This window comes from Pelophylax lessonae (genome assembly GCF_965119305.1).
Source record: "Pelophylax lessonae genome assembly, chromosome: 2".
Taxonomy (NCBI): Eukaryota; Metazoa; Chordata; class Amphibia; order Anura; family Ranidae; genus Pelophylax; species Pelophylax lessonae.
In genome coordinates, this window is record NC_138769.1 from 213,239,453 (window position 1) to 213,257,202 (window position 17,750).

At 49.6% G+C, this 17,750-nt stretch overlaps 2 protein-coding genes across 2 annotated transcripts in view; one reads left to right on the forward strand and one right to left on the reverse strand.

Annotated features, from left to right (window-relative positions):
- KDM6A (lysine demethylase 6A) overlaps positions 1–17,750 on the forward strand; it is a 794,872-nt gene that overhangs the window by 203,348 nt on the left and 573,774 nt on the right. The gene's annotated exons all lie outside the window — the stretch shown is intronic.
- The window catches only part of FUNDC1 (FUN14 domain containing 1), a 39,926-nt gene continuing 24,127 nt past the window's right edge, over positions 1,952–17,750 (reverse strand). Inside the window, exon 5 of the mRNA XM_082248368.1 lies at positions 1,952–2,590. Coding sequence (XP_082104494.1) covers positions 2,513–2,590 — 78 coding nt within the window. The 3' untranslated portion in view covers positions 1,952–2,512. The remainder of the gene's footprint in view (positions 2,591–17,750) is intronic.

The window sequence follows — 17,750 nt, forward strand, 5'->3', positions numbered from 1 at the left end:
TTTATTACAAGTTGATCCCATTTAGTACCATTGAGCGCAGCTTAGTAAAGCTTAATGTTTGGAATTTAGTGTTCTTGACCTACCTTACGTCTCCCTTTTCTATAATTTGTAGCAAATAACATTACTCCATGATCACGTTATCCCTTACTTCAACTTATGCAATCAGCACTGTGTTTTTTGTAATTAGAGCATTTTTTCTAGTTGGGGCTTCCACCATTTGACCCAAAAACTTTCCTGCATTACATTCAAGAAATGATGAGCCTTAGTTGAATGCATGATTCCACCTGTCCAATCAATATTAGGATAGCTGAAAGCAGTATTAATCACTTTAGTACAATGCTATAGCCAAAAGATGGCTACAGAACAGTACAATAGTTCTGGGTGTTCAAAAAAGTCCTCCCAGAACCCCAACCCCTGCGGCGCGCATCAGGAGCACTCTGTGACTGCTGTGTCCTTTGGAGACAGCTGATCACAGATTAGGGTAAATGGCCAATCACAGTGACCCTTTACCATGTAAGCAGCTGTGTCCAATAACAGCTGATCACATGTAAACAGGCTTGCCGGTTATCGGCAGTCCTTTTCTTTCTGTGTCTGTGTGAGGAAAGGAATTACGATAACTGGCAAGCCTGACAGAACACTGTTTACACTGATAATCAGGGCCCCATCAGTTCCGCCTCATTAGTGCACATCATTGAAGAAGAAAAATTACTTACTTGCAAAATTTTATAACGGAAACTAAGAAAAATGTTTTTTTTTCTCCAAAATTTTTAGTCTTTTTTCATTTGTTTAGCAAAAAATAAAAAACCTAATGGTGATTAAATACCGCTAAAAGAAAGCTCTGTCTAAATAAAAATTTTAAAAATTTAATTTGGGTACAGTGCTATCAATATAATCACGCAATTGTCGAAGTGATAACACTGAAAGCTGAAAATTGGCCTGGTAAGGAAGGGGGTGAATTTTAAAACTGCCCAGTATTTAGGTAGATAAAACCGAAATCATACCGATTAACAGCTTATCCGTCCTCAGGTAGGGAAAAAAAAAAAAGAAAAATCTGTTTGGGAGAGAGAGAATATTTACCTTGCAGCTGGTGGACCCTACTTCCCTTATCAAGAAGTTGTGAATGCGGATTTGGATAAAGGTGGGGACAGACCCTCATGCCATTCTGTAAGCTGCCAACGAGTGGAGCGTAGTGCCAAGGTAATGAAAATATACTAATTACTCTGCAGAAGTTGCATCATCACTGACCATCCTATGGCCCAATGAGGGGGCCACTGGATATGGAGGCAGGATCAGGAGAAGCAACAGATTGTGTGAAGCTGCCATCACTGGAGGAGGGCATCTCAAGAGGTAAGATATCCATACTTGCACACTATATCAATAGCGCCCAAGGCCCCTTCACTCTACAAGCATAATCTGCTTACCTACAGTAGCAGGCTTACTGGCAGGTTCACCAGGTGAAAAACATTTAATATCTTAAATGGCTCCTTCAGCTGCTTATTAAGTTTCTTCTTTGGTTTTCTTTTTCCCATCCACAGCTTATCTCCTCTTGGGTAGCTTCAGCTTTATTGGGGAGCGAGAGGATACGTCTGCATCAGTTCCAAACTCCTCTCAGGGGATAAACACTCTCAACTCAGACCTTAATAGTTTAGAGTACCAGACTCAATGACTAGAATTTGTACCCAAAAAAGATTATGCGTTCTTAGCTTACCCTATTTGTTGAAACAATAGCTTCAGCAGAGATACAGTAATGTAAAGTGCTGAAGAGGCCTATTCATTATTACAACCTAAATGCAGATAAGACCACATTTAGAACACATGCAAAGATCTAGAAAATATCGAAGGGATAAACGTTTCCTCATGACGTGTACATTTCTTTTGTGTTGGTATAAGTGCTTTTGTCTTGTGTATTCCACTTAGAAGCCACAGCATGATGAATAAATCCTACATAATGTAACGCAATATTCTTTTTATTTTTGCAACTTCTATGGAGTCTACTGGTGTAGAATTAGTTATTGCACACAGTGAATTTTTTTTTTCTTTGTGAGGTTAACATTCACTGATGGGCCTTTGATTGCCAATTACAGTACATTGTTTTGGCACTAGTCAGAAAAATACACACCATTAAATAAATATAAAAAGTAGACATACGAGTTAACACTAACATGAGCATCTGTAGACCCATTATGTTGACAGCTATGGTAAAACCACAAAACAAGAATAAAGTCCACAAATTTGCTTTTGTTCTCAACTAATATCAGTAGACAAACAGCAATACAAGTAATGATCTGGTATAACGAACAACTTTCAGTCCTTAGATGATGGAGCAGACTATACCATGAGATCTTTGCAAGCACTCCCTATAGATAAGCGTTTTTAAGAAAACCCGCTCTAGAGAAAAAACAAAAGAAGGCATCTTTGTTAGCAGACAGGTATTTTCCATCATCTTGATTTTACTTCCACTCAGATTCCAGTCCTGTGAGACAATTCACAGCTGCTGCTTCACTGTCACTTCTTAAGAGGCAAGACCCAGCAAGAAACCGCCAAGAAATCCACCAGATACAACAATGTTCTGCTTAATAAAGTCAGATGACTGCAAAAAAAAACAAAAAAACAACAATGGTCAATTCACTGGGCCTACATTTACACATATGCAGTTAGGTTAACATAACTTAGGATTTTTGAAGAAAAACAATATCTGAATGGAAAATTACAAATATAGTGGGAAGAGACTATATATCAAATAACTTTCAGCAGAAAACAAAGAAGATCTGAAGTAAACTGTCTCTGCATACAAGTTATACATATTGATTCCCCTCAAAAGTTATGTCACTATCAGTTACATTAAAAAAAAAATTGTCATGAGGGAAACAAGAAACCCATCCATTGTTGACTTCCCTTGCTGAAGTAATACTTGCGAGGCTGTCATGGTGAACTATTTATTTAAAAACCTAGATAATGACCCAGAGTGGGCAAATAATTGGATTATTGTCTTACCGTAAAATCCTTTTCTCTCATGTTCATTGATGGACATAGCTCCAGAATCTTAACCATTGGGCTATGAGGCCCCCTACAAGAGTAGGACACTAGGCAGGAAAAAGCTTTACCACGCCTATGGGGCAGTCCCAGGGGATATACTCGCACACTCTGCTATAGCCATTCAGTTTTGTTGCAAGCAGTGTCAGAAGAAAAATAGAGGGGTGGGTGCTGTGTCCGTCAATGAACGTCAGAGAAAAAGATTTAACAGTAAGACAAAAATCCAATTTTCTCTTCCGTTCATTGACGGACACAGCTCCAGAAACTTCTTAACCATTGGGACGTCCCAAAGCAGTGTTAAACATGAGGGGGTGGGAAAAAAAACAGCAGAAAAAAATTCCCAAAAGGCTAAACCTAGCCAACCAGGTAAAATGGAGCTCAACCAGAGCTCACCTGAAAAACAATACACCCTCAAAGAGGACTAGGTCCTCTCAAACAGTGGCCTGCAAAACCTTGCAGCCAAAAGAAGCATCTGCAGATGGCAGTACATCCATTTTATAAAATTTCCTGAAAGTGTGCACAGACGCCCAGGTGACCGCCTTGAAAACCTGTATCACGGACGCCTGATGGCGGAAAGCACAAGAGGCACTAAGCGCCTGCGTAGAAAGCACCCTAACAGGAAAGGGAGGGAGCTGACCCTTGATCGATTAGGCCTGCACCCCTATCTGTCTTGTCCATCTGGAAATTATTGCGGCAGATGCGACTAAAACCCCTTGCGTGGTCCATCTGTAAGGTCAAACAGTAAGGCTGATTTCCTAAACGACTGCAGCAAGGTACACTCTGATCGCCCGACACACATCCAGAGAGTGCAAGGCAACCCCCCTAGGATGTTTAGATTTAGGACACAGGGGAGGCAACACAATGTCTTCATTCAGATGGAAACCAGAAAGAAACTTAGGAAGGAAAGACTGACAAGGGCGAAGCACCACTTTATCTCTGTGAGCCACCAGGTAAGGTGAACAACAAGACAACGCCGCCAGCTCCGACACCCTGCCTGCAGAAGTAATAGTCACCAAGAAGGCTACCCTTCTGGGACAATGTAAGCAGAGGAAGCTTGTAAATATTTTTGAAAGGCGGTTACTGGAGAACCGACAGCACCAAATTGAGATCCCAGGGAGGCAACAGAGACAGAATTGGGGGAGCCAAGTGGCGAACCCCCTGAATAAAAGGTGTGAAACAAAGAATGCATAGCCAAAGGATGGTAAAAGAAGACCTGCAAGGCCGAAAACCTGGCCCTTGATGGTACCCAAGGCCAGGCGCTGCTCAACACCTCGTTGGAGGAATGCCAAAGTCCGAGCCACCGGAAGGGAACAGGGATGACCCCCAAGAGACTCATACCACACAATGTACGTCTTCCAGGCACGATGGTAAATCTTCCTATATTTTCTAGCCTTTACGAGCGTGGGAATCACCGATTCCGACAACCCCCCATCATTCAGCTCCTGAATTTCAACAGCCCAGCCGTTAAAGCCAGCGCCTGTAAAGCAGGGTGGAAAATTTGGCCCCTGGGCCAATAGATCTTCTCTGAAAGGAAGGCTCCAAGGGGCGACAGGCCGTACCCGATCAGCTTACCAAGACCAGTAAGGCCAGTCTGGAAACACTAGGATGACTGGATCCCTTCTGCCTCGATTCTTTGCATAAGACTCGTCAGAAGCTTTAGCGGGGGAAAGGCGTATATCAGATGATACTGGCCCTAAGGAACCACCAGTGTGTCTGTGGCGTCGGCCAGAGGATCCCGAGACCTTGCCTCAATTCTATGTACCTTCCTATTAAGACGAGAGGCCAACAGGTCCACTGCGGAAGTTCCCCACCGTTGACACAGCTGAACCTTAGAATGCTGGCTGCCTCCCGAGCCGCCAGGACACTTCTTGTGCCCCCTTGGTGATTCACATACGCCACGGCCGTGACATTGTCCCATTGAATCCTTACCAGGCACCCCTAAAGGCGATTTGTCCAATGAGCCAGACAATTTTTATCGCCCGAAGTTCCAGTATATTGATCAGGAGTCTTGACTTCTCCAGAGTCCAGACCCCTTAAGCACATCTGTGCCCAAAAACGCCTCCCAACCCGTAAAAGGCTGGCAACCGTGGAGACCACCATCCAGTACAGGGGAAGGGTGGATTTGCCCTGTCGAAGCGCCGGAAAGAGAAGCCACCATCAGGGACCCTCTCGTATCCAGGCTCAAAGGGATCAGATTGTCTGTGGATTCTTGTCCCATTTGGTAAGAATCTCTCTTTGCAGAGGTCTCAAGTGGAACTGTGCAAACGGAACCGCCTCAAAAAAGGTAGACACCACCAGGCACAGCACCCTCACGCAAGTTCTGAAAGATGACCGACTGCTGGAAAACAGGAGCCAAATCGCATCCTGCAGCTTTTGAAGTTTTTCCCCTGGGAGAAACACCCTGGCTGAAGCCGAGTGCGAGTCCAGAGTCAGACCAAGATAGTCCAACTTGGTGGATGGAACCAGAGCAGATTTTTGAAAGATCAATTTCCAACCGAACTCCTGCAGAGTCAGTACAGTAATTTCCAGGTTGTCCTTTAGAGCAGTCGGAAACTCTGCTTGCAGAAGAAGAGCGTCCAGGTACCCAGTACCCCATTCCCCCCGTTGACGCTACAATGCCAACACCGGGGGCAACGCTTTTGTGAATACTCGATGAGCTGAGGTGAGACCAAAGGGTAATGCCATGAATTGATAATGCTCCTCGCCCACGGCAAAGTGGAGGAAACGCTGATGACAGACATATATAGGAATATGAAGGTAAGCGTCCTTTGATGTGGGGATGCCAGTTCCGCACGAATGGACTCCATTCGGAACTTCTGTACGTGCACAAAGCTTTTCAAAGCTCCAAGGTCCACAATTGGATGTACCTTGCCATCCTTCCTGGGAACTGTAAACCGGTTTGACTAGAAACCTTAAAAACGTTTGGAGTTTGGAGCTGGAACAATCCCCCATTGTGGTAGAAAGTCTTGCACTGACCCAAAGAGACCCCCAGCAGGTGGTCTGGGGACAAACGCAGGTTGGAAGGAAAGAACCTCACTGGAAACTTGATATTGTAGCCGGACAGAACCAGCTTGTAGACCCCCGTCAGGGAGGTCCATGGGTCCGGAAAATAGCGAAAATGTCCCCCCACCCCAGACATGGGTGAGGACGCCCCTTCAGGCAGAAGAGAGCTTATCTGCAGGTCTGGAAGAACCCGCTCTCAGCTTACTAGACCAGGTCCTCTTGTAACCTCCGGAGGAGGTCCTGACAGACTTAGATCCTTTGTCTTGAGATCCGGAGAGGTGAAAAGGCCGCATATGAACCGAGAAAAAAAAAAAAAGGGCCCACATCTGCGACGAGACTCCTTGCCCCTGGCAGCCTTTAAAAGGAGAGTACTCCCCCCCCAAAGACCCTAATGATATCATCCACATAATTCGCTGAAGGGCCGCTGCGGTCATGGACAGCCTAGAAACGGAGGGAGACGCATCCAACGAGGCATCACAGACAAACTGCAACCCCTGGACCAACTGGTCCGCCAGCTTCAGGGGGAAGCTGTTTCTCGTCCAGATCCTGGCGCAAAAGCTTGCCCACTCAGTTAAAGTCTGAGACACCAATGCTATGGTGAACCGAACCGGCCACAGTAAACATGTGGCAGACCAAAGTCTCGGCTCTCTTGTCAAAGGGGTCTTTAAAAGTTGTAGACTCCTCCCCCACAGGATTTTGATTACATTTATTCAGCCTGGAACCTGAGAATCCACCACAGTTGGGACTGTCCACTTTTTTAACAGGGACTCTTAAAAGGGATACTGTCTAGCGAAACGCTTAGGCATCGACCTATTGCATTTAGGTCACCGACTCACAACAATTTTGTCAAAATAGGCGGGAAAAGGGAATACATTTGCCACTTTTGGGGGGCTGTGGGTACCAAAGGGGATCGGCGCCTCCGACACAGCAGCAGTTGCATCCTCCATTTTTGAAGTTGCCAGCACTGATAAAATCAGTGCATCCATCAGCGCTGTTTCATGGGCGGTTTTAGTAGAAGGAGAATCATCCTCACTAACAGAGCACTCGAAGTGCGTGGGCGCAGACCTAGTAGGGTCACTACGTACAAAGCTCACCCCGAAAATTAATCAGGGGAGACCGCCGACTGTGATCCTGCAAGGGGTCGCCGGCCAAGGGTCCACATATGGATCAACCTTGAGACCCCACAAAAGACAAGGGGGTCACCTAGGAGCCCACCATAGAGGACATAATAGAACATAGCCCCCATTAATTGTGTGTCGTGATGCGTACGCGCAGGCAGGGTACCCCCGCTCACACAAAAATTGCGGCAAGACTGTCACTAAAAGGGAGGTGCCAAGCTGACCATATGGCCCAGCAGGCCACACGCTGCGGCCTAAATTTTTGTGGGGGCCCCAGCCGCAAATAGCACGGATCCTCAGTCCTGCAGATGACCAAGGGGGAATTTAAGGGCTTCTGCTAGACCCACTGGGGTCGCCCTCCAACGGCGGCTCCCAACTGGACTGCATGACCTAGTATGCCACAAGCTGCGGCCTAAATTTTGAGGGCACCCCGCTGCCAGGACGCGAGCCTCAGCGGATCCGACCACCCAGGGCAATGGAGGGGGAAGGCCGAAAGACCCACAGTGACAGTTTAGAGGGGCTGGGGGGGAAGGGAGGGGAACCTGGGAGTCCGACCGTCCCAGGGAGGGGCCCATGTCCACCCGAAAAGACCACCAGGGGAGAGGGGGGGACACTACTTACCACATCATAGAACCGGGTGGGCACCGCTCCGGGCAAACCACCGCACCATCGGAATGGGAGTGCCGCAGGCCAAGAGGCACGCTGTGACTCGAGCCGGGACCAGGTCGTATGCGTCCTTGCAAGACATTTAACTCGCAGGCCAGCCCCCGTCCAGTGGGGCTATGGCGCAGCCGACCTAGCCCAGAGCCGAGGCCTGCGCAAGCTCGCTGGCCAGACTGGGGAGACCTCAAGGATCTATAATATCCAGTCCGTCGACCAGTCCAGAAGTTGATTGTAGTTCTCACAGGAACAGAAAATAATAAAAGAGGAAAAAATTCATTTTAAAAAGGAAAAAAATGCTAGAACCAGAGATCACAGCAAGGAACTAGGTCCTTACTCCTGACTAGGCAGAAAAAAAACTGGATGCCTATAGCAGAGTTTGGGAGAATATACCCTGGGAATGCACCATAGGCGTGGTAAAGCTTTGTCCTGCCTAGTTTCCTACTCCTGTAGGGGCAGCATAACCCAATGGTTAAGAAGATTCTGGACCTGTGTCTGTCAATGAACGAAAGAGAAAAACTGGATTTTTGTCTTACCGTAAAATTATTTTCTCTGATGTTCACTGACGGACACAGCTTCATATCTTCTTTGACAGATGGGTTATGCTGCTCTTCCTAGGAGTAGGACACTAGGCGGAAAAGGGTAAAGCTTAACCTATAGGGCAATCCCAGGGGGGTATACTCCCAATTCCTGCTCTAGGATCTCAGTTTTGTAACAAGCAGTGTCAGAAGACTACACAACCCAACTCCATAGAGGAGTAGGTGCTGTGTCCGTCAATAAATATCAGAGAAAAGGATTTTACGGTAAGACAAAAATCCAGTTTTCTCTTTCGTTCATTGACAGACACAGCTTCGTATCTTCTTTGACAAATGGGACGTCCCAAAGCAGTGTCAGCATGAGGGGTGGGAAAAACACAGCAATAAACATAATTCCCAAAAAGGGCTAAACTTAGCCAACCAGGTAAACCAGGAGCTCAACTGGGAACAACTGGAGCTCACCTACCAGAAATAAAACACCCTCAGGAGGCAGAAGTCTCTGCCACAGCGGCCTGCAAAACCTTGTGGCCAAACGCAGCATCTGCAGATGCAAAAATATCCACCTTGTAGAACTTGGTGAAATTGTGTACAGACGACCAGGTGGCCGCTTTGCAAACCTGGACCACTGACACCTGATGCCGGAAGGCCCAGGAGGCACTAAGCGCTCTGGTAGAATGCGCCCTAACAGGGAAAGGAGGAACCTGACCCTTAATTAAATAGGCCTGCACCACCGTCTGCCTGATTCATCTGGAAATGGTCGCAGCAGACGCAGCCTGCCCCTTACGAGGACCATCCGTAAGAATAAACAAGAAATCCGATTTGCGAATCGACTCAATCGCCATCAAGCACACCCTGATGGCCCGGACCACATTCAAAGAATGCAAGGCAACTTATTTTCGATGTTTTGGCTTAGGACACAACAAAGGCAACACAATGTCCTCATTTAAGTGGAACCCCGAAACGAATGACAGGGACAGAGCACCACCAGGTAAGGAGACCGACAGGACAATGCAGCCAACTCAGAGACTCTGCATGCAGAAGTAATAGCTACCAAGAGAGCCACTTTCTGTGACAAGGTAAGCAGAGGAATTTCACGAATACTCTCAACGGGTGGTTTTTGAAGAACCAGCGGTACCAAATTAAGATCCCACGGAGGCACCAGGGACCATACCGGAGGAGCCAGGTGGCGAACTTCCTGCACAAAGGTGTGAACCAAGGAATTTGTGGCCAATGGCCTTTGGAAAAAAATTGCCAAGGCTGAAATCTGGCCCTTAATGGTGGTGCCCAGGACCAAACGCTGATCTACACCTCTTTGTAGAAACTCCAGCAGATGTGATACTGAAACCCCCCCAGGCTGACACCAAGTAATATACGACTTCCAAACTCTATGGTAAATCTTCTGAGAAGTAGAGAACTGAGTAGGAATCACCGAATCCGACAGGTCCCCTATCCTTCAGTATCTGGCTTTCAACAGCCAGGCTGTTAAAGCCAGCAACCGTAAAGCAGGATGGAGGATGGGTCCTTGAGACAAAAGATCTTCTCTGAGAGGAAGCCGCCAAGGGGCATTGGCTACCAGTCTGATCAGGCCTGCGTACCAGGCCCAATGAGGCCAGTCTGGGGCCACCAGAATCATTGGAATTCCTTCCGCCTCGATTCTGCGCAAAAGTCTCTGCAGAAGCTGTAGTGGGGGAAAGACATTAATCAGACGATACCGGCCCCAAGGGGCCACCAGAGCGTTTGTGGCGTCTGCCATAAGGTCCTGAGACCTTGCTACAAACATTGGAACCTTCCGGTTGAGACGAGAGGCCAATAGCTTCACATCAGGGGCCCCCCACCAGAGACACAGTTGTTGAAACACCTCCGGGTGAAAAGGACTATTGGCGGTGCCTGTCGACTGAGGTAGTCTGAGGTAGTCCGCCTGCCAATTTTCCACCCCAGGAATGTGCACAGCAGAGAAGGCCGGAACAAAGTGTTCTGCCCACCTTAGAAAGCCGGCCACTTCTTCAGCCACTAGCACACTTTTGGTGCCCCCTTGATGATTGACATATGCCACAGCTGTGGCTTTGTCCGATTTGAGTCTTTACTGGACACCCCTGCAGACAATCCATCCACTGGGACAGGCAAAGCCTGATCGCCCAAATTTCCAGGATGTTGATCGGCAGACTGGACTCCTCCCGAGACCAGAACCCTTGGGCCGATTCCGTGCCCAGGACACCTCCCCACCCAGATAGGCTGGTGTCCGTGGTAACCACTGTCCAGTACAGGGGGAGAAAAGACTTTGCTTGTTGAAGCTCTGGGGAGTGGAACCACCAAATCAGAGACTCTCTTGCACCCCGACTCAACAGGATCGGGTTGTCTAGAGACTGTGGATTCTTGTCCCATTTGGTTAGAATCTTCTTTTGCAGAAGTCTGGTATGGAACTGAGCAAAGGGAACAGCCTCAAAAGGTGGAAACCATCAGGCCCAGCAGTTCTGCGAGATGACCGGCGATTGGACAAGAGGAGCCGAATCGCATGCTGCAATTTCAAAACTTTTGTTTCTGGAAAAAACACCCAGGCTGAGGCTGAATCCAACCTAACTCTTTCAGACTTTGCACTGTGACATCCAGGTCTTCCTTCAGGACATACGACGACTCTGCCCTAAGAATAAGATCATCCAGGTACCCCAGTACCAAGATCCTCCGCTGCCTTAGTAAGGCTAACACCGGGGCCAACACTTTTGTGAACATCTGTGGAGCTGAGGCGAGACAATGATAATGCTCCTCTCCTATGGCAAAGCGAAGAAAACACTGATGCCCTATATAAATTGGAATATGAAGGCAAGTGTCCTTGATATCGATGGAGGCCAGAAAGTCCCCTTGTTGAAAGGAAGCCACAACTGTGCGAATGGACTTCGTTCTGAATTTCTGAAACCGCACAAAGTGCGGTTGTGTCTTGAGGTCCAAGACTGGACGAACCATCCCCTCCTTTCTGGGAACCGTAAATAGGTTTGAATAAAACCCCTGAAACTGATCCGACTCTTGAACTGGTACTATGACTCCTTGTGACAGTAAATCCTGCACCGCTCAAAGAAGGCGCAGGTTGGACAGGAAGAATCTTGCCGGGGGAAAGGATCGAAATTCTATCTTGTAACTGGGCCGGATCAACTCAAGGACCCATTTGTCTTGAATGAATGAGATCAACGGGTCCGGCAAGAAGCGAAGATGTCCCACCACCCCTAGTGTGGGTGAGCACGTCCCTTCAGGCAGAGGGGGGCTTGTCTGCGAGACCAGAGAAGCCTGTCTTAGACTTACCACCCCAGGGTCTCTTGGAACCTGCGAAGGAACAGGAGGATTTAGAACCCTTGTACTACGATCCTGCAGGACGAAAAGGCCGCTTGGGAGCCGAAAAGACAGGACCACGTTTGCAGCAAGGCTCTCTGTTTTCTTGTAATCTGCGAAAGCAAGGTGCTCTTGCCCCCTGTGAGACCTTTAATGATCTCTTCCATGGAAGCTCCGAACAAGTGGTCTCCCACAAAGGGGAGGTCCGTCAGCACCTTTGTGGAGACCTGGTTCGCAGACCAGCATTTCAACCAAATCATGCGGTGCAAGGTCGCTGCTGTCACCGACATCCTGCAGGCTAAAGGAGCTGCATCCAGGAAGGCATCGCAAATGTACTGTAACCCCTGTATCAACTGGTACACCAGCTCCGCCAGTTTCATGAGGATGCTGACCCTCTTTCAAATCCTGGCGTAAAAGCTTCGTCCACTCGGTCAAGATCTGGGAGACCAAGGTTATGGCAAACACCGGCCTCAGGATTGAACCTGCCATGGTAAAAAGATGGCAGACCAGAGATTCAGCCTTCCTATCTGCAGGGGCTTTAAAGGACGGAGTGTCCTCCACTGGAAGCAATGTGATTTTATTTAACCTGGAAACCTGAGAATCCACCAACGGTGGCACTGTCAGTTTTTTTTAAGAGGGACTCCTCAAAAGGATACCTCCTAGCAAAACGCTTAGGTATCCCGACCATGTGTTTAGGGGGCCCCCACTGACTTGCGACAATTTTGTCAAAATAGGCAGGAAAGGGGAACACCTTAGTCACCTTGGATGGTCTGCAGGTGCCAAATTGCACCAGTGCAGCGGACGCAGCATATGCTGTGTCCTCCATGTTTAAGGTTTCCCAGACTGATACAATCAGTGCCTTCACAAGCGCCTTTTCTTGAGCAGATGTAGTGGAAGAGCAATCATCCTCACTGTCGGAGCATGTGCGCAAACACAGACCCCGTGGGGTGACACGTCCGTGGCGGCCAAATCAGCCTCAGAATATAAGGAGGCAGAGGAAACAGGTGAAGGCAGAGGGCGATTTTTAACAGGTCTCTTTTGTAAAACCATGTCTACTTTAGACACCAGAGACTGGTGCAAGCTGTGAACACCCCCACCCCCACCGCTGTCTCCAGTGCCACTACAAGTCCCAGCAGCGCTGCAATAGCAGAAACGCCTCCAAATGTACTCAGCAAGGAGAGAGAAAGAAGGAGAGCCAACAGTCTGCAGCACGCTGATCTGAAAGGAAGAGGAAACGGCTGTGCTGTCACTAGAGGCCGCCCGCCAAGCAACTCGCATCCGCACATGAGATTGCATGTAATGAAGGAGCAGTGCGCTCCGAATTACATGCGATCTCGCAAACCGCAGAAGTGTGAACCGGCACTAAGTGCTCCTTCATTACATGCAATCTCATGTGCGGATGCGAGTTCAGCCATACACTTTGTATGGCTGAATTTGCAGCGCATCCGCAGCAAACTTGCACATGAGGCTTTTTTTGAGCCGCCTCAGAATCAGATCGCACAGTGGTTCACACTTGTGCGATCCGATTCTGTGCGAACTTGCAGATCGCACTGCGATATGCGATCGCAACTGGGGGTGTCGTTAACTTTTAATTGACACCCCCTGCGTATCGCATATGGCAGTGTGAACTGCCAGATGTGCGGATGCGATGCGGGAACACGCTGCATATTCGCAGCGTTCCCGCATCGCACAAGTGTGAACCGGCACTAAAGTGGAATTTCAGCTTATTTGCATCCCCCGCTCTCTTCTGAGGTAATCCAAGTGGAAGTTCTGGCCCCCCCTCCTTCCCCCACAGCCTTCTGGGACACATCACAGGTCCCAGAAGAATGCAGGACCATTCAAAAAGCACAACGCGGCTCACACATGTGCGGTGGGAAACCGGCTGTGGAGCCGAAAGGCTTCACTGCTGGTTTCCCTTAGTTAAAAAGCTGAAGCCTGGACCTGAAGCCAATTAAAGAATCGGATTAGATGAGGACAGCGCTGGATCCTGGGACGGGTAAATGTCCTTATTTTAAAAGGTCTATGTGTAGCTGCTGACTTAATTTTTTTTTTTTTGGGGGGGCTCCACTTGAACTGTACTAGGATTAAAGTGATTGTAAAGCCTAATTTATTTTGCTTCAAATAACAAACATGTTATACTTACCTTCTCTATGTAATGGTTTTGCACAAAACAGCCTCGATCCTCCGATTCAGCATTCCCTGCTGGAGCTCCTGGCTCCACCCCCCCACCGAGTGTCCCCATAGAAAGCCACTTGCTATGGGGGGCACTCATGTGCTCGCTCCTGAGCCCTGCTCTGTGTGTCTTATGGCTTCACCCCCCCCATCGCTGGTTCTGATTGACAGCAGCGGGAGCTGCTGTATCTGAGCCAATCTTGAGTGAGAGACCCAGGAGAGCCTTGGATCACTGGATCAGGATAGGGCTCAGGTATGTATTTAGGGGGGCTGCATGCAAAAACTGAATTTTTGTAAAATCTTACCTGTAAAATTCCTTTCTCTGAGTCCTCCGACAGTCGCCGCCTCTTCATATTCGTCACATATGGGGTATTAGACTTTGCTCCGAAGGAGTAGCTAGGCAACAGAATATGTTAACAATAAAGCTTTAACATATCCCACCCTCAAGGGGTGGTCCCCTCAGTCAATACCCTCCTACTTCCTGCAACCATATCTCAGTTTTAGTGGAATAGCAGTAGAGTATACATTCAAACCCCAAAGAGAGGGGCGGGGGCGGCGACTGTCGGAGGACTCAGAGAAAGGAATTTTACAGGTAAGATTTTACAAAAATTCCGTTTTCTCTTACGTCCTCCGACAGTCGCCGCCTCTTCATATTCGTCACATATGGGGACGTCCCAAAGCAGTGCAAACATGAGGGGTGGGAAACGCATCCGCGCCGAAAGGCAACGCAGTCTCCACATCAAAGAAAGGAACCTTACCAAAGGAAGGAAACCAGCTGGGCAACAGCAAAAATAAGTGCTCAACAGGAGCAACAACCCAGGAAAAGACAAAAAACCCAGGGGATACAAAAAACAATCCCAACAGCCAGGAGTCCCCAACAAGGGACCCTAGGGAACAGCCGCACTAAGAACCTTGCGGCCAAAGGAAGCATCCGCCGATGCCTGAACATCTACTTTGTAGAATTTTGTGAAAGTGTGCACGGTTGACCAAGTCGCCGCCTTACACACCTGGGCTACAGAAGCCCCATGACGGCAGGCCCAAGACGTACTCAGAGATCTAGTAGAGTGCGCCTTCACAGGCACAGGGGGAACCTTCCCCTGCAAGGCATAGGCCTGTTCAATGGTCTGCCTGATCCATTTGGCGATGGTAGAGGCCGAAGCCGCCATGCCCTTCCGAGGACCCTCTGGAAGAACAAACAAGGAGTCCGTCTTACGAAAAGACTCAGTCGATTTAAGGTAAACCCTTATCGCCCGAACAACATCCAGAGAGTGCAATCTCACCTCCTTTGGATGTTTAGGCTTCGTGCACAACGAAGGCAAAACAATATCCTCGTTAAGATGGAATTCCGAAACTCGTTTCGGCAGAAAAGAAGGATTAGGTCGCAAGACCACCTTATCCAAATGAACAACCAGGTACGGAGACTTGCAGGACAAAGCCGCCAGTTCCGACACTCTGCGAGCCGAAGTGATCGCCACCAAAAAGGCGACCTTTTTGGACAACATAGACAACGAGATCTCCCTGATCTGTTCAAAAGGAGCACGTTGTAACACAGATAGAACGAGATTCAAGTCCCAAGGGGGCAAAGGATCCCTCCTAGGAGGAACCAGATGCCGCACACCCTGAATAAAGGTGCCAACCAAGGAGTTGGAAGCCACGGGACGTTGAAACAGAACGGCCAGCGCAGACACCTGACCCTTTATCGTAGCCAGCGCCAAACGCTGATCGACACCCGTCTGAAGGAAAGACAGCACACGGGAAACCGAGTACGTGCGGGGTGAAAACCCCCTGGACTCACACCAGGCAAAATAGGCCTTCCAAGTACGGTAATAAACCTTCCCCGAGGAAGACTTCCTCGCGTTGATCAAAGTATGAACGACCTCTGGAGAGAGACCCTTCTCCTTCAGGACCTCGGTCTCAACAGCCAGGCCGTCAAAGCCAGCGACTGTAAATCGGTCCTTGAGACAGTAGATCGTCTCGAAGAGGCAGACGCCAAGGGGCGTCGACCGCCAGATTCACGAGGTCTGCGTACCAGGACCGGCGAGGCCAGTCCGGTGACACAAGAATCACCGTGCTGCGTTCCGAGTGTAACCTGCGAAGGAACCTGGACAGCAACTGAATCGGTGGAAACGCGTACATCAGCCTGTACTGATGCCACGGGGCCACTAACGCGTCCGACGCGTCTGCCCGAGGGTCGCGCGTCCTTGCCACGAACCTCTTCACCTTGTAGTTGAGGCGAGACGCGAACAGGTCCACATCAGGAAGACCCCACTTCGCGCACAACATCTGGAAGACAGCCGGGTGGAGAGACCATTCCCCCTGATCCAGGGTCTGGCGACTCAGATAGTCCGCCTGCCAGTTCTCCACTCCCGGAATGTGAACCGCCGTTATCGCCGGGACATGAGTCTCGGCCCAAGATAGAATGTCGGCCACTTCTCGAGCCGCTCGGGCACTCCTGGTGCCCCCTTGGTGGTTGATGTAGGCCACCGCCGTGGCATTGTCCGTCTGCACCCGAACCGGGCAGCCCTGCAGCCGGTCCGTCCAGCGATGAAGACAGAGCCTTATCGCACGCAATTCCAGAATGTTGATCGGGAGGGAAGACTCCCCCTCCGACCAGGTCCCCTGGGCGGACAGAACGCCCAGAACACCACCCCAGCCCGACAGGCTGGCATCCGTGGTGATTACCGTCCACGAGATCGGACGAAACGACTTGCCCCCGGACACCAACGGGGACTGGAGCCACCACAGAAGGTTTTCCCTGGTGCGATGACTCAACGAGATCTGAAGATCCAGAGATTGAGGTCGCCCGTCCCACCTGGACAGGATCTCCGCTTGGAGACCCCGCGTGTGAAACTGCGCGAAAGGAATCGCCTCGAAGGCCGAGACCATCAATCCCAGACATCTCATACACGTCCGCAGAGACGAGTGCGGAACGTCCCTGAGGGACCCGACTTCCTCCTGAAGAGTCCTGAGTTTGTCTTCCGGCAGGAAGACCTTCGCCTGCACCGAGTCCAGTATCATTCCCAGATAGGGGAGACGAACCGACGGACTCAGTGTCGACTTTGGAACATTTATCGTCCAACCAAACTCCTGCAGAGTTTGCATTGTGACAGACAGGTCCTCCTCCAGACCCTGACTGGTCGCAGACCGAACCAGAATGTCGTCCAGATACCCCAGGACAGAAATGCCCTGGGCCCTCAATAATGCCAGAACCGGTGCAAGCACCTTGGTGAAGACCCGCGGAGCCGAGGCGAGACCAAAGGGCAACGCCACGAACTGGTAGTGATCCTCCGCAATGGCAAATCGAAGGTATCTCTGATGACCCTCGAATATGGGGATGTGAAGGTACGCATCCTTCAAATCGATGGAGGCCATGAATTCCCCCGGAACGAGGGCAGCCACCACCGAGCGCAGGGATTCCATGCGGAACTTGCGAACCCGCACAGAGCGGTTCAGAGCCTTCAAGTCCAGAATCGGACGAACCTTGCCCTCCTTCCTGGGCACGGTGAACAGATTGGAATAAAACCCCCGAAATCTGTCCCGATGAGGCACCGGAACCACCACTCCCTGAGCCCTTAGGTCCCGCACCGCCAGGTGCAGATCCCGCAGGCGCTCTGGAGACAGTTGAAGATTTGAGGGAAAAAATCTGCTCTCCGGCCGAGAGAGAAACTCGATCTTGTAACCAGATCGAACGATTTCCAGAACCCATCTGTCCCGCACACGGGCCAACCAGGGCTGAAGAAAACCGAGCAAGCGTCCCCCCACCCCAAAACTGGGTGAGGGCGCCCCTTCAGGCCGAACTGTTATGGGCTGCAGGTCCGGATTGGCCGGACTTCTGTTTCCCAGACCAGGGCTTCTTCTGAGAGCCTTGGCCTTTGAACGGTTTGCCCTTGTAGTGCGGCCGAAAGGCACG